The 23235-nt window shown below is 42.8% G+C and overlaps 3 protein-coding genes across 3 annotated transcripts in view; 2 read left to right on the forward strand and 1 right to left on the reverse strand.

Annotated features, from left to right (window-relative positions):
- Positions 1-13393, forward strand: part of kcnt2b (potassium sodium-activated channel subfamily T member 2b) — a 38409-nt gene extending 25016 nt beyond the window's left edge. Inside the window, exons 14-29 of the mRNA XM_078269435.1 lie at positions 4248-4356; positions 5249-5401; positions 5487-5740; positions 6171-6206; positions 6282-6452; positions 6560-6690; positions 6780-6952; positions 7512-7583; positions 7794-7928; positions 8046-8157; positions 8927-9028; positions 9125-9208; positions 9292-9420; positions 10623-10968; positions 11560-11644; positions 11755-13393. Of these exons, the coding sequence (XP_078125561.1) occupies positions 4248-4356; positions 5249-5401; positions 5487-5740; positions 6171-6206; positions 6282-6452; positions 6560-6690; positions 6780-6952; positions 7512-7583; positions 7794-7928; positions 8046-8157; positions 8927-9028; positions 9125-9208; positions 9292-9420; positions 10623-10968; positions 11560-11644; positions 11755-11872 (2210 nt within the window). The 3' untranslated portion in view covers positions 11873-13393. The remainder of the gene's footprint in view (positions 1-4247; positions 4357-5248; positions 5402-5486; positions 5741-6170; positions 6207-6281; positions 6453-6559; positions 6691-6779; positions 6953-7511; positions 7584-7793; positions 7929-8045; positions 8158-8926; positions 9029-9124; positions 9209-9291; positions 9421-10622; positions 10969-11559; positions 11645-11754) is intronic.
- Positions 13394-15545: 2152 nt separating this feature from the next.
- On the forward strand, positions 15546-19173 carry LOC144530038 (C-signal-like). The gene is made up of 6 exons (XM_078269440.1): positions 15546-15751; positions 15934-15988; positions 16168-16355; positions 16447-16608; positions 17101-17211; positions 18982-19173. The coding sequence occupies exons 1-6, from the start codon at positions 15563-15565 to the stop codon at positions 19093-19095; spliced, it is 819 nt and encodes a 272-aa protein (XP_078125566.1). The 5' UTR covers positions 15546-15562; the 3' UTR covers positions 19096-19173.
- LOC144530035 (E3 ubiquitin-protein ligase TRIM39-like) lies at positions 18179-23234 on the reverse strand. The gene is made up of 6 exons (XM_078269436.1): positions 21635-23234; positions 21309-21404; positions 20498-20728; positions 20392-20414; positions 20167-20285; positions 18179-19860 (listed from the first exon to the last, which is right to left on the reverse strand). The coding sequence occupies exons 1-6, from the start codon at positions 22376-22378 to the stop codon at positions 19301-19303; spliced, it is 1773 nt and encodes a 590-aa protein (XP_078125562.1). The 5' UTR covers positions 22379-23234; the 3' UTR covers positions 18179-19300.
- Position 23235: the final 1 nt, after the last annotated feature.

Below are 23235 nucleotides of genomic sequence, written 5' to 3' on the forward strand. Positions count from 1 at the left end.
CGCCTTTGAGTTCTGGTGCTGTGCTAACCTGGCAGATGAGCTTTCCCCGCAGGCAATCCTCCTTTGCCCCTGCAGTGCTGTTTAAATACCTCACTGCCATAGCCAGACTGAGGCCTTTGTTGTAAGTCAGAATTGTTAGGTAGAAAGATAAATTCATGTTCTTTGAAATATTGATACTTACGTATTGTAACTCCAGATTCTATGAGTATAGGCATAGCCCTCTAAGAGCTGTTGCTATTGGGTTTGGGCGTGAAGATTTCATTCACGCCCTTGTGCCCTGCACGGGCCTCTCTTCTGTCCGCAGTTACTGTATATTACAGCTGCGAGACCAGGGATCTGCTTCCAACTGCTCTACTGTTGCGAGTTCCAGTTCTCCCAACAGGGAGGAGGGAGAGCTGGTGCCGGCTATAGAATCCTCTCTGGGGGGAACTGAGTCAGCGGACTCATGCCCGCCAAAGAGATCCCCTTCCGGGATGTCCGGGTGTCACTGGTGATGGTATCCTGACTGTCAGTCCAGCTACCATCGCCTGCCGCTTCAGTTCCGCCGTCGGTAGGCGGGCGCACAACTGGCAGGCGGCCGGCAGGGTGCCAGCCCCGTGGGGCCGAGGCACGCCTCGCAGCTCGGGTGGTAATCTGACGGTAGGTTGTAGCCGGTCCGTCAGCCGGTACACAGGCAGACACCGCTGTTCTTCGAAATCTTCAAACTGCTTGTCGCTGAAGAAAAATAGGGATCAGATCTCTGGTCTTGCAGCTGTAATATACAATAACTGCGGACGTAAGAGAGGCCCGTGCAGGGCACAAGGATGCGAAAGAAACCTTCACAACGGCGTACAGCTCTTAGAGGGCAAAGCCTATACGAAATAGAACCTCATTCAATTAAAACATGATATTGTTTCTTATGGAATAGACAGTAGTCATGCCCTTGTTAACACGAAGGCCTTTCGGTACAGAATAATACATTTCCTGCAGGACTATAGTGAGAAGTAAAGTACCCTTGACTAACACAAAGTTCATCAACTGACTATACTGACTATATATATATATATATATATATATATATATATATATATATATATATATATATATATATATATATATATATATATAGTATATATATATATATATATATATATATATATATATATATATATACACACAGTAGGTTATATATATATATATATGTCCCTCTAACCCTGAAGTCACCAGACTCAGGGAACAAATCAGTATGCAGGCACAAGGACATTACTGTAAGTGCAGATGTCATGTTTTGACACCACTTGGAATATGCCCACTAAGTGTTAGTGTGGGAGGCATTAATGAGCAAGAGATACACGATTTAATTTGATCCACAGGAATAGCTTAAAAACAGCTCAGCGTTCATTAGAAAGGATCTGTCGGTATGATGCTGCAGCAGGGTAGGACACCCTGAGGCTTTTGAGTAACCACACAGAATTGGGTGCAGAGTGTCGACTGATTATTTCCCCAGTTTATGTTTTGAATGACAATAGCCAGTCGCCCTCATGGCTCATTCTAGCTGCACAGTGTGCAGTTCACTCACACAAACAATAACAGCCTACTGATTTAATTAGCTTAACCGGTGGACCTGTGGTCAAGATGTAATTGCACTCCTGCAGAGGATGCAAATAACCACATTTGCACACATACACACACATATGCGCACAGACCTTTAATACCAGTCTGTGATAGAAAACAACAGTCTGAAGAGATGGGTACAAAGACCCAGATCTTCTAAGCAAGGGCGACAGAAAGAGAGCGAGAGTTGGTGTGTGTATGCACAAAGTGTCAAGGTCTGTAATTGGTTTCTCTCCTGGTCTGGGTCCAGGCACCAGCAGGATGGAGGGCTGTGGTGAACAGTAAGCAGATAAGAAGATGGGAAGTGAAGGGATTACAGTAGTAAAAACAAGTGCAAGAAGGAAATTGGAAAAAAAACTCAATTTGGTGTGTGACTATTATGTCTTGTGCTTTGGGAGTTAGAGATTTGTGTGTGTTGGTTTGTATGACACAGACAGAGAGAGTGAGAGTGTGTGTATGAATGCTGTTGCTCCACAGATGCAACATCAATGTTTTTGTCTTTTACTCTGCAGACTTTCAGATGCCCCTTGCTCTATAAGCTTCTACTTCGAAGCAGATTCATAGGCTGAATACCAAGATGCTACTCTTTGTGTTTGTGTGTGCGTTGCATTATGATGTACTGTTCTGAGCTAAAAGAACATTGTTACTTCAACAGAAAATCCACAATTAGCCGTTTTAATTGTTGTGCCTCCCACCTGCTCAGCTTCAGGCACACACACACAGACCTGACTAATTTATTAAAAAGTGCATTTACATCTCAGATGAATCTCCTGTTACTCAGACTGGCAGCAGATTGAGTCTGATGCTTCATGTAAGGCTCTGACGGTAATCACCAATTATTTCCTGCACATATTGTGCTTTTAGGACCAAGCTCAACACTGTTGATAAACAAGACAGCCCTGTTATGCCTGTGTGCTCACCTCTGAAGATAATGCAATCAAGAATTACACAGCAGGGAAAAAGGATTCTCCCTGGGCCTGATTCACTGATTGGCTTACTATAAACATTAATAGCTCTATTTGTTTTTCCTTTCAAAGAGGAGGCTTTGTGGCAACAGGCAAACGAGAGAAGTGTCATCTGTGTTTGTTCAGTTTGGTTTGGTTGGCGCACAGGTCGGGCTTCGTTAAGTCTCGGATGATGTGACTGAAAGTCAGTTTAAAAAGGCTGACACTGAATCACTAGCTTGTTGCTAAGTCTTCAAATCACCCCCCAAAAAACTGAGCTGGTCCAAGAGGATGACAGAGGATTTTTGACACGGCTGTCTGCTTGACTCATTTCTGTTAGACAAACATCAAGTTACATATTTTCCAGCATAAAATAGTGACATATTTGTTTGTGTGTGTGTGTGTGTGTGTGTGTGTGTGTGTGTGTGTGTGTGTGTGTGTGTGTGTGTGTGTGTGTGTGTGTGTGTGTGTGTGTGTGCTTGTGTCTTTTAGTGGCAAGATGCAGCCATATTAATACAGTGTGTGAAATGCATTATTTATTGTGTGTGTTTGCAAGAGCCACAGAGCACACACCAGCAATAGTTTTTATTGGGAATATTTCTTCAGTAAAGTAGTTCCAGTGAAAACTGTTCACATTGTGGATTAACCAGGATATTGTTTCAAGAAAAATGTGTTGCTATTGAATTTTGAAAGTTTTAGTGCTTAACTTTTTGATATTAATGAACGTCCGTTACATTCAAGCCATTGCCAAATGAGTTGCTACAAAGCTAATTAAGACTATCAGCTCCATATAACTCTCTCTGTGTTTCCCAGTATGGCTATGTTCAGAAGATTGTGTCGTCTGGTGACTTTCCCGCGCAGAAATTCGAGTGAAGATAATTACCTCTTCTGAAGAGTCCATCATGTGTTTTTTAATTCTCTGTGTCCTCCTTGGCTACAAGCAACTGCATCGAGGATGGGTGGGGGTGGTGCGTGATCACGGAAGGCTGTATCATGTGGACGCGCTGACAGTGTTGTTGTCATTACTTAGAATTCCTCATGGGGGAGACAGAAACTACGCACTGTTTTTTAGTTCTTTGACATAATGAAAATTAACCAACAACAATTTTGATAATTACAGTTTAACCACTGGCTGTTTCAAGCTTCTCAAATGTTGCTGGTGTTTATGTTGCTTCTCAAATTTGCTTGTTTTATATTAGTATAAATAAATAAACAAAACATGTTCTGGTTTTGAACTGTTGGTCGAACAAAACAAGCAATTTGGAGATATCAGCTTGGGTACTTGAAACGTGATGGGAAAGTTTCACATTTTATAGACCAAATCATTATTATTTTTTTAAATAATAGATTAGCCCTTCTTTTAGCAGCATGAATACAATTGTATTCACTCTCTTGTGTGGGTGGAAGCATAACCTTCAGAAATCTATATCTCCAAACCTTAGCAGATAAAACATAAGCAATCTGCATGGCCTCCACCGGGGATTAGGTTAGATCATTTGTGACCCCTTTATGTTACACCTGGATTAGGGGGATGAAACCACCTTTCTCTGTCACTCATACACACTGACGAAGGCCAGGAGAGTCTTTTCCAGGAGCACATTTGTATTCACTGCGGCGTTGTTGTGCTCAGAGTTGAAACTTTTATGGAGCAGAATGTGAGTGTTTGTGTTGATCTTGGTCACTTTGCCTTCTTGTTTCCTGTGTGTGCAGATCATGTGGTGTGTGAAGAAGAGTTTAAGTATGCCATGCTGGCTTTAAACTGTGTGTGCCCTGGTACCTCAACACTCATCACTCTATTGATCCACTCCTCCAGAGGACAGTGAGTTCACTTCCTTTGTTTATGCCTCTTTCTATTTGATTGTTCACAGTACGGTCTTGACAGTCAAATATACAGTAGATAAAGTAAATAGTGAGCTTCTTTTAATCACCTAACTTCCCCAGAATGGTGCCCCAAGAGGCCTTCAAGCAGCGTGTAGGAGCCTTTCAAGCCCTCAACAGGTAGGATTTATCTGATCTGTATTCACATCCAGGAATACTGTGGTACATTTGTGCTCAATATTTACCCAACTCCTCTGTCAACTTCCATAGTTTGCAACTCTTTAATTGAGTTTGAATATACATGCATTTATATGTTAAAGAAATGCTAATTGATGTACGCTATAGCTTGTGTCTGATGAGTTCAACATTCCAAAGCAGTGTGTTTCATAAGTATGCTTCTATATCTGGACATGATGCCATTTAGTTTATTGGCTGTGATGATGTTACATGACTAGGATTTGTCCTCCTCCTCTCCAGCCTTACACTTAATTCCTGTAAACTGCAAATTCGCTATAACACCTGTTTCTATAATGCAGTCTTTGTCGCAGGCCACCCACTTTCACACTGCCCCCACACCCTTGCTTCATGCTATCACCTCTTTATCCTCCGCGTCTAAAGCCATATCCCCCAGAGAAAAATGTTGTCCATTTAACTGTGTGAATGTTTACATCTGGGACCTACGTATTTTTAAGACAGACTGAGTGTCCTTGTGCACATCTGTGTGCTGATTGAAGTATTGATCAGCAGCTCTGACAGAGCTGTAGGAAGTTATATCTGAAACCTTGAGTGGAAAATCTTCTGGTGTGGCCCTGTTGCTGAGCTGGATGCTTTGTATTAAATGTTTTAAAGATCTTTCCCCACATGGCCGATCAATCCCTCCTTTTCCGTCTCAGGGAGGGTGGTGCATGTTCAGCAGACCAATGGCACCGAACCTACCGCCGCTGCTCAGCCAATGAGGTGCATCACATCCGCCTAGAAGAAAGTAAATTCTTCGGGGAATACCAGGGCAAGAGTTTCACCTTTGCCTCCTTTCATGCTCACAAAAAGTATGTCATAATGTGAAAAAGCCAAGAAATGAGAACACACACCAAACTGCACTGTTCAGAGCTGACCTTGTCTTTGCGGCTGCAGGTATGGAGTATGTTTGATTGGAATACGCAGATTGGACACCACCAACATCCTACTGAACCCTGGTCCTTGCCACATCATGGGGACCTCTGACACATGTTATTACATCAACATCTCCAAAGAGGAGAACTCAGCATTTGTCAGGGGCCACAGCGAGCCATCATGGGGCGGAACAGGAGGAAATACCAGGGGAGTGCACCAAACCATCTACCATGGACTCACCCGCCTGCCAGTCCACAGTATCATCGCAAGCATGGGTCAGTCAGATGTGCACGGCACAATGACTGTGTGACATTTACATACTGACCTTTTTTTTGCAGTGTCTGTGTTGTTTCTGTGTTGGCAAACTCATTAAACGTAGACAGCAGCACAGTTACAGCTGTCAGAACTATGCAGTTCTCACATTTGAAACCTATCTGGGTGATTAAAAATATGCAAAGCTTTTTTGAGGAATTAACATGAGTCTGATTATAAGTCCAGTTTGATAAGAGCAACTGCCAAATGAACTGAAATGTCAGATACTGTGGTTTTACAAACACCACCACTTGGTGGTCAACAGTGAATGTACAGCTCACTATTTTTCAATGCTCTCACTATTGTATGTATTATGTGGGATCCGTGCAAACACATCATGTATAGTGTTTAAACATTTAGCTTGATCACTGTGGCTATGTGTGTATGTTACAGGCACAGTGGCCATTGACCTGCAGGACTCCAGTGACAGTAGCCCAGAAGGCCAGGACCCAGGGAGCACCGTGCTGGGCAGCAGAAGAGAAAGCAAGAGCAGCTCCCGGACAGAGATGAGTGGCACTAACACTTTGGCCCTGCCTGCCATGGGAGAGTCAGCAGAGGAGAGGCGGCACAGCATCGCCCCTGTCCTGGAGCTGGTGGACGGTGTCAACAACCCCGCCTTTGACCTGCTCGGAGACCAATCAGAGGACGAGGGAGGAGAAGAGGGCAAAGAGGACAGTGACAGAGATGAGAGTGCCCACTGGTGGGGTCGACACTGCGAGTAAGTCATACATTTTTGGACAAGTAAAGTCATTTTTTTTAAATTGAAGTGTAAACTTATTCAGAGGTAACTGTTGGCTTATGCTACAGGTGGGTGAAGGGATACCCGCTGAACTCTCCGTACATTGGCAGCTCGCCTGCGCTGTGCCACCTTCTTCAAGAAAAGATGCCTTTTTGCTGCCTGCGTATGGACAAGGTATGGAATTTAAATGGCTCCCTATCTTATCATTTTACAAGTTCACATTGTCATAGTCATCCTCAGTGTCCACTCTACTTCTCTCCTAGGCTTGTCACCACACCTCTTTTGAGGATGCCCGCTCCTACGGCTTCAAAAACAAATTGATCATTGTGTCCGCGGAGAGTGCAGGAAACGGTCTGTACAACTTCATTGTGCCTCTACGGGCCTACTACAGACCCAGAAAAGAACTCAACCCCATTGTGCTGCTGCTGGAGAGTGTGTAAGGATACATCTACGTTATTTGGTGAAATGTGCTGGCCATGCTTGAAAACACAGCTTCCAACTGGAATAGATTCCATGTTAGTTTTGTCCTAGTCCCGCATAGCCAGACCTATCTCCACACTAGTGTTGCCCAAAATTGTTGCTGTGAGCTCAACAGCTACGCTACAAATCTAGGTTGTGCAGGATGGTCAAAAGGGTTCCTCCTTTAATAGTCAGTGGAGGATAAAAACTGAGCTATTCAAGATCACCGTAAATATGATTTGTGGAATGCTTTCAGGACAATGTGCTGCACAATCCTGTGTCGTGTATTGTGGCTGGTACACAAAAGCAGTCAGCCAAATGAGAGTGGAATCCAATAAAAAGGCAATAAAATGCTGAGTCACTCCAGGGTAGTGCTGGTATTTTCAGCATTCTCTACAGGCAGTTTTGGCTGTGTTGTATTTCTCAGGCTGCGTGACGGGGGTTTGTCTCTGTGGGGACGTTCGCTCTTCATCATGGCACATATAAATCTCTTTTGGTGGGAAATCTTAAGTCTATTTGTGTTTTGATTGGTTCAGACCTGAAGCAGACTTCCTGGAGGCAATCTGTTGGTTCCCCATGGTGTTCTACACAGTGGGCTCCATCGACAAGTAAGACAGACCAAAGACCATGCTGATTTCTTCATGTATCTTCCTCTTTTTCATTTTCTATAATTTCCTTAATTTCCTTATTAATGCATGTGCTTCTGCACCTCTCAATTGACTTAAATTACTCTTTGATTTTTTCGTGCTGCCCTTTAACACTGACCTTATTCTTCTTTATCATCCCCCACTTGCCCTTCTCTCTCATGCTCTCCACAGTCTAGACAGTTTGCTGCGATGTGGAGTCACTTTTGCCGACACCATGGTGGTGGTTGACAAAGAGAGCTCCATGATTGCGGAGGAGGATTACATGGCCGACGCAAAGACCATCGTCAATGTGCAGACCCTCTTCAGGTCTGCTTTGCCCAAACTTGCTCTGCAATCTCACACACTATCTTAAAGTGAGTGTTTTTTTCTTATTATTTCTTTTACCCCTTATTCTCTCTCTGTCACTGTGCTTCTTCCTCCCAGACTGTTCCCAGCTCTAAGTATCATCACGGAGCTCACCCACCCAGCCAACATGCGCTTTATGCAGTTTAAGGTCAAAGACCACTACTCTCTGGCTCTGTCCAAACTGGAAAAGGTAAAAGCTTCATTCCCTCAAACTCCCTACTTTCTTTCTCTCTCAACCTTTTCTTAATCTTTCCTCCACCTTCAGAAGTCATAATGAAAATAAGAATAAACAGGGCAGAATGTTTTGCATTATAAAAGCCATCTTTTATTTAGTATTCTCTGTGATTTTAGAAATACATCCACTTTAAAGTTCTGCCACGAACATTTATAACTGATAATAGCCTTTTTTTTGAATTCCTGTTGTTGTTACTGTAATGTTGCTCTCCGTGTGGCAACTAATGAATTCCCCCCTTGGGCATCAATAACATGTATCAACAAATAAGTAAATTACCGGTAGTCACTGCTTGACATCACATATTAAAATGTATTTCATAACATTATTATGATTTCTAGCAGTGTTGCCTCACAGCTGGAAGGAGCTCTGGTGGCTTTTCAGGTTTTTCTTTGTTTGGGCAATGCATATTTGTGTGTGTTTTCTTGGGATTTTCTAGTTTAATCCCACTTAACAAAAACATGCAAGTAGAAAACTTTAGCCCTGAGTGTTGCGTTGCCTTCAGCCCAGTGCACGCTGGACTGGATGCTTGACTCTGTCAAAGAAATAACAAAGATAAGCAAAAGAAGGGGAAAAAAAAAAGGTTTCATGGGTGCAGGTCTGACAATGATTCTTACATTTGGATTTGAGAAACTTTCATCACATCATCTCATGTCATCCATGACTAGTGTAATCGTGGAAAAAATGTGTGTGTGTGTGTGTGTGTGTGTGTGTGTTTGATCTGTAGAAGGAAAGGGAGAAGGGGTCCAACCTGGTGTTTATGTTCCGCCTGCCCTTCTCTGCAGGGAAGGTGTTCAGTGTCAGCATGCTAGACACTCTCCTCTACCAGGTATCTCAAACAAAATCTCTTCACTCTGACTGAAAAACAAAATGTTGCCAAATATGATCTATTAATGTTGACTCATATGCCGTGTTTTCCTGCCAGTCATTTGTGAAGGACTACATGATCTCCATCACCAGGCTGCTGCTGGGTTTAGACTCCATGCCTGGCTCAGGTTTCCTTTGTGCTGTAAGTACCCAGCCTTGGCTTCAATCCAGTCTGTTTAGACTGTGAAGCAGCTCTGAGGCTGATTTATTGTGTTTGTTTTCAAGATGAAAATCACAGAGGATGACCTGTGGATCCGCACCTACGGCAGGCTCTACCAGAAACTGTGCTGCTCCACTGGAGACATTCCCATCGGCATCTACCGGACAGAGGCACACAAGCTTCCAGTCTCTGAGGTCAGCTGCTGCTCTTACTAGTATTGTGGCCACTGGTTAAAGTCACTGGACTGGCTGGGACAATTGAGCAAGCCTTAACTCTAAAGCTAGCACCATCTACAGGCCGTTATGTTCATTAAACCCCACAATACAAAAGAGTTGGAGGAACAAACAAAACATGTAGCAGGGCTAAGACTACAAAAGAACTGTCACAAGATTCATTCAATTCCCCATAATAAAATCTCATGGATAATGAGATACTATACATAAAGCTGGCTTTTTTAAACTACAAACTTTCTAAAGATTTTCTAGACTGTAAAAACTCACCCTTTAAATTAAATGTTATTCTAGTGTCAAATAATAACAGAAGTTAGCTCAGGACACTTTACAGATAGAGTAGGTCTAGACCACACTCTATAGTTTACAGAGACCTAATCTCGCATTGCCAAACTACCTCCACAGCGCTGCGGAGGAGGGTCTGGCTAGTCCACACAGCATTCCGGGATGGGAGAAAAACTGGTTTATTGGCATTTCTTTAAACCAATCACAATCATCATGGGCAGCGCTAAGAGTTTAAAATGCCAACACAAAGAAAGCGGAAGGTGTGAGACATCCGGCCTAAAAAGAAGGACATCCGGCAACATTTCCGGTGGCACCTGAACAATCCCGGAAGTCGAACGTCGTCGATATAGACTAACAGAGACCCAACAATTCCCCCCAAGAGCATGCACTTAGTGAAGCATTTCCCTTTAAAGGTTATTTAAACAGATCTATCCAAATGCTACAGTAATTCAATGTGTACATGTTTTGTCAACAAGTACAGTAGATGCAGAGTTATGGAGACACATTCTGATATGGACACAGTCAGATCTTAGTTTTGACATGTGTATTCATCACGTGAGACAGACATATAGTAACAAAAACCCACTTTGCATAGTCAGAATGAAATCTACATATTAGACATGATGCCGTGGCAATTGACATTTTTCCCAATGTGGGAACTGTTATTAATTTTTTAAAGAGAAAGGCCGCAACAGATTTCTTCATTACACCAAAGATACTTAATGTGCTATTCATTATATGCAACAGAGTGTATCTTGTTCATCATTTATTTATAGAATGATATAGTATTAATTCCTCTTTATTTTGAGAAATCGGAGACAGCACTGGTATAGAACTGACTTAATCGTGTGTGAATATGTGGTTATAATTGTGTGTCACAGTCCAAAGTATCCATCACAGTGGAGGACTACGAGGACACCAGAGAACCCAAAGAGCCCCTTTTGTCCCGGAGCGGTGCTCACCGTAACTCCACCTCCTCGGAGCCCGTCTCCATCTCCTCCCACTCCTCAGACCACCCGCTGCTCAGGAGAAAAAGCATGCAGTGGGCCCGGCGGCTGAGCAGGAAGGGGGGTCGGGGCTCCAGTGGGGCCAAGGGGGGTGCAGGCAGCGCGGCAGAGAGGATCAACCAGCAGAGACTGACCCTATTCAGGCGCTCGGAGAGGCAGGAACTCAACGCCCTGGTAAAAACGAGGATGAAACATCTGGGCCTTTCTTCAACTGGATTTAGTAAGTCTGTATGTAGTTTGTGTATAAAGGTATTGTGCTCCTGATCTCAAGTTTACTAGTGGTGGAATGTAACTAAGTATATTTACTCAATTGCTATACTTCAATACATCTTTGAGGTTGATTTCCACGTTTGTACTTGTCCATTTTATACTACTTTATAATTCTACATTTCAGAAGTAAATTTTGTGATTTTTACTCCACTACATTTATTTGACAGCTATAGTTATTAGTAACTTGACAACAAATGATAAGTATATAAAATTAAATACACTTTGCTGATAATAGTTGCTGTACTGTCATTTTACTGTGTTGTACTGTACTTTCCATTAATATGAATTTGAATTTATGACTTTTTTCTGTAATAAAGTAATTTTATTTTTTATTGCTGTATTGGTACTTTTACTTAAGGAACTGATCTGAGTACTTCTTCCACCTCAGAGTTGTTGTTTGTGTCCCATTTCATCTACATTTTTCTTCCTGTCTCACAGTAACAAAGCCTCTATTCTGTGTGTATGGATGTTGCACAGCCTTTTGTATATCCTGTGCCTATTTTATTTCCTGCATCACTCACCTCTGTTCTTCCTGTGTCAGATGGGATGACAGACCAAGGGAACAGACTGTCTTATATCCTCATCAACCCTTCTCCAGACACCAGACTGGAGCTGCATGATGTTGTGTGAGTACACAATGCCAAATGTAATTGATAGCACTGTAAAATGAACACGGCATGAAAACTATCACATGATTCTATTTACCATTCCTGTCTTATCTGTGCCACATCTACAGATACCTGATCAGACCAGACCCCCTCTCTCTGGTACCCAATCAGGGTAACAGCAGGAAGTGCAGTGCCGGGATCTCAGAAAGTCACAGGTTTGATACGCAGGACAGCACCCATCTGTGAGAGCGACAAATATACTGTCACAACACTGCCAGAGAGAGGAGACACAACAACCGAAACAACAACAACAACAGAAATCAATAAATGGTGGTCTGCAAATGGATGCAGCCAGATGGCACGTCTCCCTCATACAGTATTTTCTCCACATTCAGTCTCGGGGAACTGATAGGTGCCGTTCTTGCATGGACCTTTTCTATAACGATGGGAATGTTTTATTTATGCACCTTTCTATTTTCAAAGTGGAAAGCTGCGGACACAGAAGTGCATTTAATGAAAAACTGTATGTATTTATCATATCTGTGCATGTTATGTACTGCACACTACTCTGTGTGTGTGTGTGTGTGTGTGTGTGTGTGTGTGTGTGTGTGTGTGTGTGTGTGTGCGCGTGTTTGTGTGTGCACGGGTGTGCGCGTGCATGTGTGTTCAAGTGTGTGAATAGAAACAAGAGTGAAACACTGCCAATTTAATCAGGACAGCGAAAGGAATCTGCTGCAAATGGAAGTGAAGGGATGTATTTTTGTGTCCTTCTTTGTGTCGTAGGTGTGTTTTGTCAGACATGTTCATGTTTGAAGTATTTGAAAGTGCACACCCCTTTCTTTTTGGTCTTCATAAAGCCTTTTTGAAACTTTTTACCTGTTGCTTACACAGTCAAACGCACACATTTGTTTTACACTTACCAGCAGCGGAGGAATCCAAAGAGCATCAGTCTCAATAATTGACAGACAGCATGCATCGTCAGTGCAGGGCATTCAGTCACATTGCTGTCTGAAGTATGTTATTGTCTTCAGCTATGTGAGTCCTCCTAGAAAAAATCTGTTCCTGATTTTATGGTTCACCTGTTATTTCTTAAAGTCCCGCCCTCTCTGCTTCTGTCAGTCAGTGTGAGCCGTCCTGCCACCAGCTTGTTTTTTTTGACATGCACGTTAGATACAGTATGCAGGGGATTGACAAAATAACAGGACCATATACCATAACATAATGCCATCCAGTGCTATAGCCCTGTAATGAAGACTACCTTTGTGAAGCTTATAATGCAACGGTTTAGAGACCTGTCAGAGAGGTGTTGATTCAGCTGTCAGTTTTAAAGCCGATTTATAAACTTTACAATTCATAGTTGCTGTATTTATTGCATGATAAATATCCACTTTAACAAGTAATTTGTTTGCTAATTAAGAATTAAAATACATAATACAATTTGGTTTTCAGGAAGGAAACAAATTGAATTTCAAGTGAAAAATGTGCCAGTAGAGTAAGATTATTCTGCTTGTTTATCAGCCTAGTCTACCTTTTTTTCATAGATTTTCACTTGTTTTCAGAAACCTGAGGTTTTAGTTTGTTATATTAAAGTACATTACTTGTTAGGGTGGACATTTATGCCATTTGTTTACTAAGGATTTTCAAGCCTCTGTAAATCTTTTGTCAGATATTCTAAATGTGCTGTTTCATACAGAAACAGTGCAGCCATGTGGTGGGAATGCTAAACTGCATCCCTGCCAACACCACTGCTGTAGCTTTAGTGCCATTATAACAGATGAAAATATGTATATATTAAAGTCAGTCATTATAGCTTGCCATTGCTTTATTGCTGTTCTGGTGTCAATTTGTGCAGCTTTAACATCAAAGTAGTCACATTATTTTTTATTTCTAAATGAACCACTTGATTGTGGTTCACAAGCTCACATTCCTGAGCTATTTTTGCTTCGATACATCAACACTTTTTATGAGTCGCACTAAATGGCTGTAATTTATACTGTAATGTCCCCAAGCTCACCAAAAACCACACAATACTGCAACATAACATAAGCCTTAATTGATCCTCAGAGGGGTTGCTGCAGCAGCACGAGGTTAGAAATAAAATAAAGAAAAAACAAATTCAAAATAATAAGAGGTATATAAAACAAAAAATAAGAATATAGGTAAAAAATAAAAACTATACAAGTGTGGAACATAGGCTGTGGTCTGATGGCAGTGGGCACAAATGAGCCCCTGAAGTGTTCCGTTTTGCATCTCGGTGGGATGATCCAGTGGCTGAATGAGCCGCACATCTGCAACAGCAGAGTAAAGAGGGCCAGAGGGGTTATCCAGGATGGCTTTGATCTTGTCCTTCATTCTCTCCGCCACTACCTCAAGACTTTACAGTTCACGCCGACCACAGAGCTGGCCTTCCTAACCAGCCTCTTAAAGCCCCTGACACACCAACCCGACGGCCGACCTTTGGCAGAAAAGGCGCACGGACTGATCAGTCGGCTCCCAGAGGCAAAACATTTTTTTGCAGGATGGTAGGGGAAGAACCCGCCCTACTCTCCCTCTGAATGGCTAGTACTCGTTGCCTGCTCTGGTGGGATTGGTTATGTTTAGGCAAGAGGAGTGGGATTGGTTATGGTTAGGGTAAGATTGTCAGATAATGTAACGTAGAGTGTAAGGGCTCGTCCCTTACTCCCTCTCGTCTAAAATCGTCACATCCACAACCAGGATGGTTGCGCCCGTAACGGCAAACTCGACGACATATAGCAGATCTCCACAAACCAATGGGTGACGTCACACATGCTCTGTCCATTAATATACAGTCTATGGTCACGTGGGTCTGGCTGCTCCCGGATTTTTCAACCGGGCATAATGCCGGCTTCGTTCAGAATACGATCTCATATTTTACGAAGATAGTTCACCGAAACCTGTTTCTGAAAACATTTTAAGCGAGAAATAGGCCACGCAGTTGCTGAATCTGTCTCCGTTTCAGATCGACGAAGGTCAGTTTTAAAGATTTTTGGCAGATTTTGAGAGGCTTAGTCATGCTCATCCCGCTCGTCATTTCCAGGTTAGCAATCCACCAATCAGATTGGTCATTGAGTCCGACTGCCCGCCCTCCGACCCAGCAAGTCAGGTCGGCCAAAATGAAGGCCGACAGCTCCTCCGACGGACGACGGCACAGAACACAAGACTCAAGTCACTGACCTCGCCAGACTGTCCGACGGCCAATTATTGGGTTGGTGTGTCACTGCCTTTAAGTCTGCCGGACTCACCAGCCTTGATGCCACCACCACCACAGCAAAGACCAGTGTACTGGCTACGACAGACTGGTAAAAGATCTGCAGGAGGATCTCCTCGGGAAGAGTGTGCTCTGTCCTTTCCTGAAGAGGGTGTCAGTGTGTCCAGTCCAGTTTTGTTTTTTGTTTTTTTTAAGAGATTTGGACCCCAAGGTAATTGTATGAGTCCACCCTCTCCACTTCCTCTCCCTGGTTGATAACAAGGAGAGTGAGCCTCCTGATCCTCTGGTAGTCCACCACCAGCTCTTTGGTCCAGCTCACTGGACTTTTCCTTTATGTTTGTCATCAGGAAGTCCTATGCTGTTTGTGTTGCCTTGCACTATTGTTCTCTGAGCTTTGAAAAGCCAACATGAACTACACTCCTTTGCATCATCTAGCATGTTTTAACATTAGCACCATCTCCATATTTGCTTTTTTCTCTGAATATGTTATTGCCAGCTAGAAGTTTATATTCTTTATTTTATGGCAAGGCTACAACCTCTCAGTACGTGAGCTCTACAGGCCTGATTTATCACTGTGACCTGCCCACTTTTTAAATGGGGCTGTAGGATTGGATAAACACACACACACACACACACACACACACACACACACACACTGTGAATGTGGGTGTGGCCAAGCTTAAGACCAAACATTCAGCAAGGGCTTTATGCAAGAGCTCAGACAGAGAATTGTGCTAACAGAGACAGAGGAAATGGCAGCTCAACCAGTCAGCGTGCTTATCACAGGAGCCAACAGAGGCCTGGGCCTGGAGATGGTTAAGCAAATGGTGGAGGCCCCCCGTCCAGTGACAAAGCTATTTGCCTGTTGCAGGGACCCAGATAGACCCAGAGCTGAGGTAAGACTCTTTACCTTCTCTGTCACTTATTGAGCTCTGCTGGGTAGCTTAACTTATAATTCTTGAGTAAATGTAGGCCTACTTACTGTAGTTTACACAGTTTGATAAAAGTGAGTACAACTGATCAACAGTGTGTGTGAATCTTTGCTGAATTACAAACCTTTCTCTCTGTGTATTTACAGGCCTTGCAAACACTGGCAAAGAAGAATCCTAACATCATTTCTGTTGTCCGTCTGGGTACAAGCTCTCTCTCTCTTATGTTATGTTCTGTTAAACCCTCAGTCCTGCTCCCATGGCCAGACACTGGCCTCCATTCTATAAATAAATAACCCAGGGCTCTGATATTTATCTAACTGTCTGCTGTTGACCACTGTTAAGGCTCCACTTTTCTTTTTCTTTTTTTATCTCTCTGTCAGACGCCACTGACCTTTGTAGCATAAAACTGTGCGCCCAGCAGGTGGGCTCTGTGGTGGGGACGGGGGGTCTCAACCTGCTAATTAACAACGCAGGCATCCTGGCCAAAGGCACTGTGCAGGAAACCAGTCCTGAGGACATGCAACATAGCTTCAACACCAATGTCATGGGCCCTATGAACATAATTAAAGTAAGGGAGAGGAAGATCTGAAACACAGAACGTCAACACTGTACATTGAAGGTTTCCTCTTGCTGACTTTCTTCCTGGCGGTCATCTCTAGGAGTTCCTGCCTCACCTGCGTGACGCAGTGAAGGCCAGTGGAATGCCAGGAATGTCCATCAGCAAAGCAGCCGTCGTCAGTATCTCCTCACTTTTGGGTTCAATGGAAGCTTTAAAACAGTCGTATGCCTTCCTCCCTGCCGCACCCTACCGCATCAGCAAGGTGAGTGACAACCTGCCAACACTGTGACCAGCTACTTGGAGTAGAAATGTAACACGAAGCCTCCAAGGCTTCGTGTTACATTTCTTAACTTGTGTTGTCTTCCCTTCAACCTTGAAAAAAACACTTTTTTTCCTGACGTTTTTTGACGCCTTTTTTCTTTTCGTTTTAAATTGTTAAATTTTTCTTCTACACATTTTCAGCGCTTATTTCTACGTCCCATATTTTCTGATATAAAACAAATATTGAAAATGGGTCAATGTGACCCGAAGTCAACACAAGGGTTAAGTACAGCTACCTTTTTTCATAGATTTTCAGTTGTTTTCAGAAACCTGAGGTTGTAGTTTGTTATATTAAAGTACATTACTTGTTAGGGTGGACATTTATGCCGTTTGTTTACTAAGGATTTTCAAGCCTCTGTAAATCTTTTGTCAGATATTCTAAATGTGTCAACCTATCACCTACATTTCTGTCTATCCGCTCCTCTCTTCTCAGGCAGCTTTGAACATGCTGACAGTGTGTGCTGCAGAGGAGCTGAAGAAGGATGAGATCCTGTTCTCTCTGCTGCACCCTGGCTGGGTGCGCACTGACATGGGTGGAGAGGAGGTGAGTCAGCAGTTTTCATACGGGAAACACTGAAACAATGTCGAGGAAATGGTCAGATCTGAATTATAGTTTACTTGATTGAGAAGCACAATATTAACGCCATGTTGTATGATTTCATATTTCACACACATTTCAATGTTAACCATTGTGCTGTTTCTACTACAGTAGTTTTGTGTTGAATCAATACAATCCACAGACAAAAACTAAGAAAACTAAGCAGCTGTCATGGTGACAGATTGTTTTACAAAGTAAGCTACAAAGTAAGCTTTATGACGTAACTTTGAGGTGTACTCATGCAGAAGTATACATATGAAGGTAGGCCACTTTGATTAAATTTGCTGGAGTCTGCTGGTGTTGTCACACAGCTCCAGTGTTTCATAGGATGGATAACTGCATTAGAATATTGATTCCTGTAACAACAGACATGTAATGCAGCGTTGGCTTGTTTTATTCAGGCATATCATTTCTTTAAAGTTAGTTTTAAGCCTTTAGGTGTTGCAAATTCTTTGCACTCACAATTTTCCTGTGACCCTGCATAACCATAGCTTTGTAATGATGCATGTGAACCCCCATGATTGCAGCTGTCCTACCATGCTTTCACTTGCCAACATAGTGACATATCACATTACTGAAGAGACTGTTTAGACTGCGGTCATATTGCCACAAATCCGATATAGATTGATTATGAAAGTGCAGGTCAGGACTGAAAATGGAAGATTTTGCATTATTTTTTTTACTTTTTTCACTGTTATCCCGAATTAGTTGACTACTAGAAATTTCCGTGGAAACCCGAAACGTCATGTTTTTACACAAGGTAAAACTCAACAGGTCAAGTTGTATTAACACAGTAAGCAGTGAGTGAGAAGTAAGTTGATGCTAAAGAAATGTAATGTCTAAAATAAGCATGCATGCAAAGAAACACAAGAAGTATAAAACATTAGGCAACCAATCACTACTAAAGACTTAATTCTTTCTTATAAAAATCATTTATTTTCCTTTATGACAGCCTGACTTTAGGAACAATGTAGTCAACACATTTGCTCATAAACATAACAGGAAAAATAACACCACACATTTAACATTGAAATTTTCCATATTGTACTGCATGGTAAGTTCCACCCAGGATAAAGGGTTATTACTTCCCATACTGTGTGTATGCAACAAAGCAGTATCTCACTGCCCAGACCCGATCAGTCCCCACCCGGGTCTCGGTCATGGTGCAACATTAAATGTCGCTAAACATGAACTCTAAATCAACGATACAAAACTAAAACCCAGATAACATAAATGCACATTCAAAACATTAACAGAACATTATTCAAACACGCTTTAACTAGGACAGAAACCGTTCAGAACATTTATTTTTAGCCTTTGCGTCGCTTCAGCGCAGAATAGTTCAAATGACCCCGCCCCTCCCATACAGAAACTTAACATCCTTAGTTATCTCTGCTTTATATGATCTGTGCACTGCATACTTAAGCTGATTATTACAAACAACTGATGTCATTTGGTAATGAATATGGTTTTTAACAAAACATGAAAGAATAAGTAGTGACCAGTAAAAGGTTTAATTACAAATAAATCAAGTCATTTAGAAACAGTTGTCACATTTGAGATGAGGGGAAAAAACTGATATGAACCACTTATATCGCTTTCAGTGTGAATGTAGCTGTAGAGTCTATACCTGGTCTGTGGGTTTAAAACATTAGATTCTTAAGAATTGACCTCCTGTGCGAGCCTTCGTGTTACCCGTGTGTTTCCCACCACCAGGCAGACATTGATGCTCCGGAGAGCGTGCAGGGGATGCTTAGCGTGATGGCCTCCCTGACTGAGAAGCAAAATGGAGCCTTCTTGGATTATAAGGGCCAATCCATCCCCTGGTAGCTTCAAACAACCACTTCAAAAACTGCAGTCATTCAGTAAATTAACCAAAGTGAAATAAAGCAATACTTGTTCTAATTACTTGGCTTGTACCCGGCTTATTTTACACATAAACACACACCTAAATGATTTGATAAACAACTGGGTTGTTTTTACTAAATTTGAAATACACATGTCTTCTAAGGTTGTTTTTTTTGTTTTTTTTAAATCACCACGTGGCACTGTTCCACACAGCCACATTGGCGGGGCAGATCTTAAGCGGTTTGGGATTATTCCCATTGATGTTGGCTCCAGGGCAGAAGAAGGGGTATATCTTCTCAGTGAAGAAGTCGGTGAAGGTGTAGATGGGCAGCATACTGATAGGGTTGGAGAAGGTCACCTCTCCGGAGTCGTAGTCCAGCTGCACCCTGACTCGGGTCAGCTCTCCCTGCAGATGCAGCGGGATGCTGGGCCTCGTCATGGCCAAATAGTCACCATCGCAGTGCGAGATCATCCAAAAGCCGCCCTCGGGACAGCCCGAGATGCGGCCTTTCCTGTCGATGGACTCCTTGACCACCCCGAGCATCCAGTCTGCCTTGTCTCCCACCTCCACCTCCCAGGCGTGGCGGCCCGAAGTGAAGCCCTCCGAGCCCAGAAGGAACACAAAGTGGCCGAAACGTTCAGGATTGTCCGGGAGCTTCTGGAGGCATCCACTGTTGGTGACACAAGTGAGGTCTGGGGAGAGGGACAACCAGGGGTACGCAGTGTTGGGGTCCAGGGTGATGGGTGCTGAAAGGGAAAGACAAAAACATACAGTGATTCGTAAAAGAACGAACAGGGAATTAATTCCTCTCTAAATTCAAGGCACACTGCTTTGTTTGAATGCAAAACATTTTCAAAAGCCTTCACTGACGAGCCCACGTTGAAAAATTGTAAAACAAGGCCAGCTCATATTGACTGCATCCTGGTCTTCCTCAGGGTCAAACTATTGATTGAGTAACACCTACTCCAAAACAACTATACTGACTTGGTTCACAAAATTCCACTTTGCAATGTTGCCAAACATCACACACACAGAGTCAAGTGAGTGCTTACTGTACTGAACCAGAGCCGCCATCTTCTCCCACACATGGTACTTGAGGGAACTGACATGCTTGGCCACATTTATAAGAGCACCTGACACTTTTTCTGGATCATTCGGTGGAATCTGTGCTCTGTGAGAAGAAAACAAAAATCAAACACAGGAACCTATTAATAATGAACAACTAGTAAGCTGAATCTGGAATACAGAACAGATGCAAAAGAGAATAAAACTGTTACCTTTTCTTTGTGTTGCTGTAATTCTGAAATCAAGAGAGAGACAGTATTACAAAACTGTTTGCATGGTCAGATGAATCCAGAGAGAAAAAAATGTACAAGCACTTACCTTAAGGAAGAGAGCGTCACTGGAAGCAATCTCATTCTCAATGCCAAGGACAGCGTGAGAGAAGGTGAGGATACTTCTGGTGACGCTCTCTGACTTTCTCTTCACCAGCTCTTTCTTCTCCTCGGCCTCCTGCTGCAGGGCAGCCAGTCGAGCTGTCTCTTCCTTCTTCAGGAACTCCCGCAGCTGCTCAAACTCCTTTTTCATCTGCTTTTCTGTGGCCTCAGTCTGGTCCTGGCACACATGGAAATAAGACTCAACACGGAAATACAGTACAATGATGTGACAGATACTGAGTCATAGTCTACCAATCTATGCCGGTCTCCATTTATCTACATACAGTATCTACGAAATATTACCTTTACTTTGATTTAACTCCCCTATGTACATCTTGAAAATAAGTCCTTAATATTTTGTACATTGTCAGTTCCCTGGCCGTAAAACAGAAAGACCATACCACATCAAACCCTATGACACAGCATCAGCTATAGCATATGAGAATCTTTTTCCTAGTTTTGTCACAGTAATTCTATAAAATATACGTTATACTTCTTATTTAGCAAGCAATCCTGATTCAAAAATCGATAACTTTGTGTTCTTGTTTTTTAGGCAAACAAATACTGTAGCTATAGAAATAAAGAACCATTCTGAGAACTTGCACCCTAAAAGCAAACTAGGTGAATTATTTAATTTATATAAGAACTCAGCTGAAATGTTTACACACTAACAAGTGTGTGGCTCAACCTAAGCCACGGTCACATCAGGGGTCATGCTGGTCCTCTTGTGTGTCGTGGATCTCTGTGTTTATTGATACCTTGATGTGCACAGTTGTGTCATCACACTCCTGCTTGGCTTCATACAGGCTACGCAGGTTTTTCTTCAGAGGAATCAGATCTTTTTTCAGCTCTGCCTGAAGGGGGGAAAAGTGCCAAAACATGCAGTGTATAAACAAATTTATGAGCTGAAAACAATTGTGACAAAGAGCCTAAAATGGGAAATGTTTCTGATGTCAGGAATAACCATTTTTCTTAATTTCACTGCAATGGTGCTAAAACCCTTCGTTGCATTTCCACCAATGATTGAAAACATGTAGTCTTGTTTAAAACCATAACAAACTGAAGCTAAACAAGAACACATTACCTTGAGGTCCTGCGCTCCCTCTTCCAAGGGGCACACTCTGTGTCCCTGGTGCTTTTTGGAAGTGTGACACACACAGCAGAGGGGTTCAAAGTCATCCAGACAGAAGAGTTTGAGAACTTCCCCATGTGTGACACACTTCACCTCCACTATACCTCCCTGCTCCCCTGGCCCATGGGCCCCCTCCCCTTTTCCCTCCGCCCTGTGATCCTGCTCCCTCAGGAAAGTGTCGGCCACGTTCTTCAGTGCCAGGCTGACCGTGGGCTCTGTCAGGGAGCACTTTCTCCTGCAAATAGGACACTCGCGTCTGGCCTTCTTCTTGTTCCAGAACTGCTGCAGGCAGGCTCGGCAGAAGCTGTGGCTGCACTTGAGCACCACGGGGTCCTTGAAGATCTCACAGCATACAGAACAAGACAGTTCCTCTTCCAGCATGGAGCCAGAGCGCGAGGAAACAGCCCGTGGTCGAGAGCCTGAAGCCACCTTGGGAAGAAAGGAGGACGGTTTTCCCGGCTGAGAGGATGCACGTGGGCGCAACGCCATGGCTGGTTCCTGTGTTGGCAGGGGGTCTGCTTTTATAGCTGTGGTTGTTTGTTGCAGAAAGTACACAGTTTGGAAAAGGTGCTCCTGTCTGACTGCAGTGAGTCCACAGAGTAATCTGGACACCGTTAATAAGCAACAAGGGTTATACATCAACAGGGACTTGAAGAACAGGTTTACTTCACTTGAAGTAAATAAAGGACATGTCATTACCCCTCATCTGTCAACCACAATGAGGCTCTGTGAAACAGGACAGACTCCAGCAGAGTCAAAAAGGCAACGTTTTTCTTCTTTATAAATCAAAACAAGAATGTTGCTGAAAGTGCTCTGGCAGTTTTTGGCCTATTTTTGAGTGAAAAGAACACTAAGACACAGGTGATGGAATAAGGTAAACATTACTCAAAACAGCTGCAAAGACTTCCTGGCAACATTCATAATCTAAACATACTGCAAAAGGTATTCAGTGTTGAACTGGGACAAAGGCCTGGAGGTGACCCCGCTGAGCTTGACCAGCACTATCAAGTTTACTGAGGTGTATCTATTTACATTACCTCTGATGGCCTGCTGACAGTCAAAGTGATGTCTCATTAAATGTCATAAATATTTCAGGAGGACACAGGAGTGAGAAGAAACACAAACACAGCCAGGGGTGGTTTCTGTGAATGTTAGAAAACACTCCAGCGGATCACAGCATTGCCTCTCCCTTTTTAAAACACACAAAAAACAGAAAGCAACTAACAAGTGTTAAATCATCTGATCTAAATACGTATTTTGACACACCAAACCAGTGTTATGTTTGAATGTAATCCCATCTTAAAACTGCAGAGCATTGTGTTGTGTTTAGGAAAGACCAAACAGGAAGGACTGCCATGTCAATGTTATTATTGCAATATAATAGGACATTGACAACAGTGTAATACAAAGCCATCAAAATAATGTGTTCTTCTCAGTGTTACAGTGTTCTAGCATCAGTTTCATTACATTTAGATATTCATTAACTCTGAAGAATGAAACAAAACTACAAAATAGCTTCATACATGTGGATATACTGAAAAGGTTAACACCAA

Source organism: Sander vitreus, chromosome 15 (assembly GCF_031162955.1).
Source record: "Sander vitreus isolate 19-12246 chromosome 15, sanVit1, whole genome shotgun sequence".
Classification (NCBI taxonomy): domain Eukaryota; kingdom Metazoa; phylum Chordata; class Actinopteri; order Perciformes; family Percidae; genus Sander; species Sander vitreus.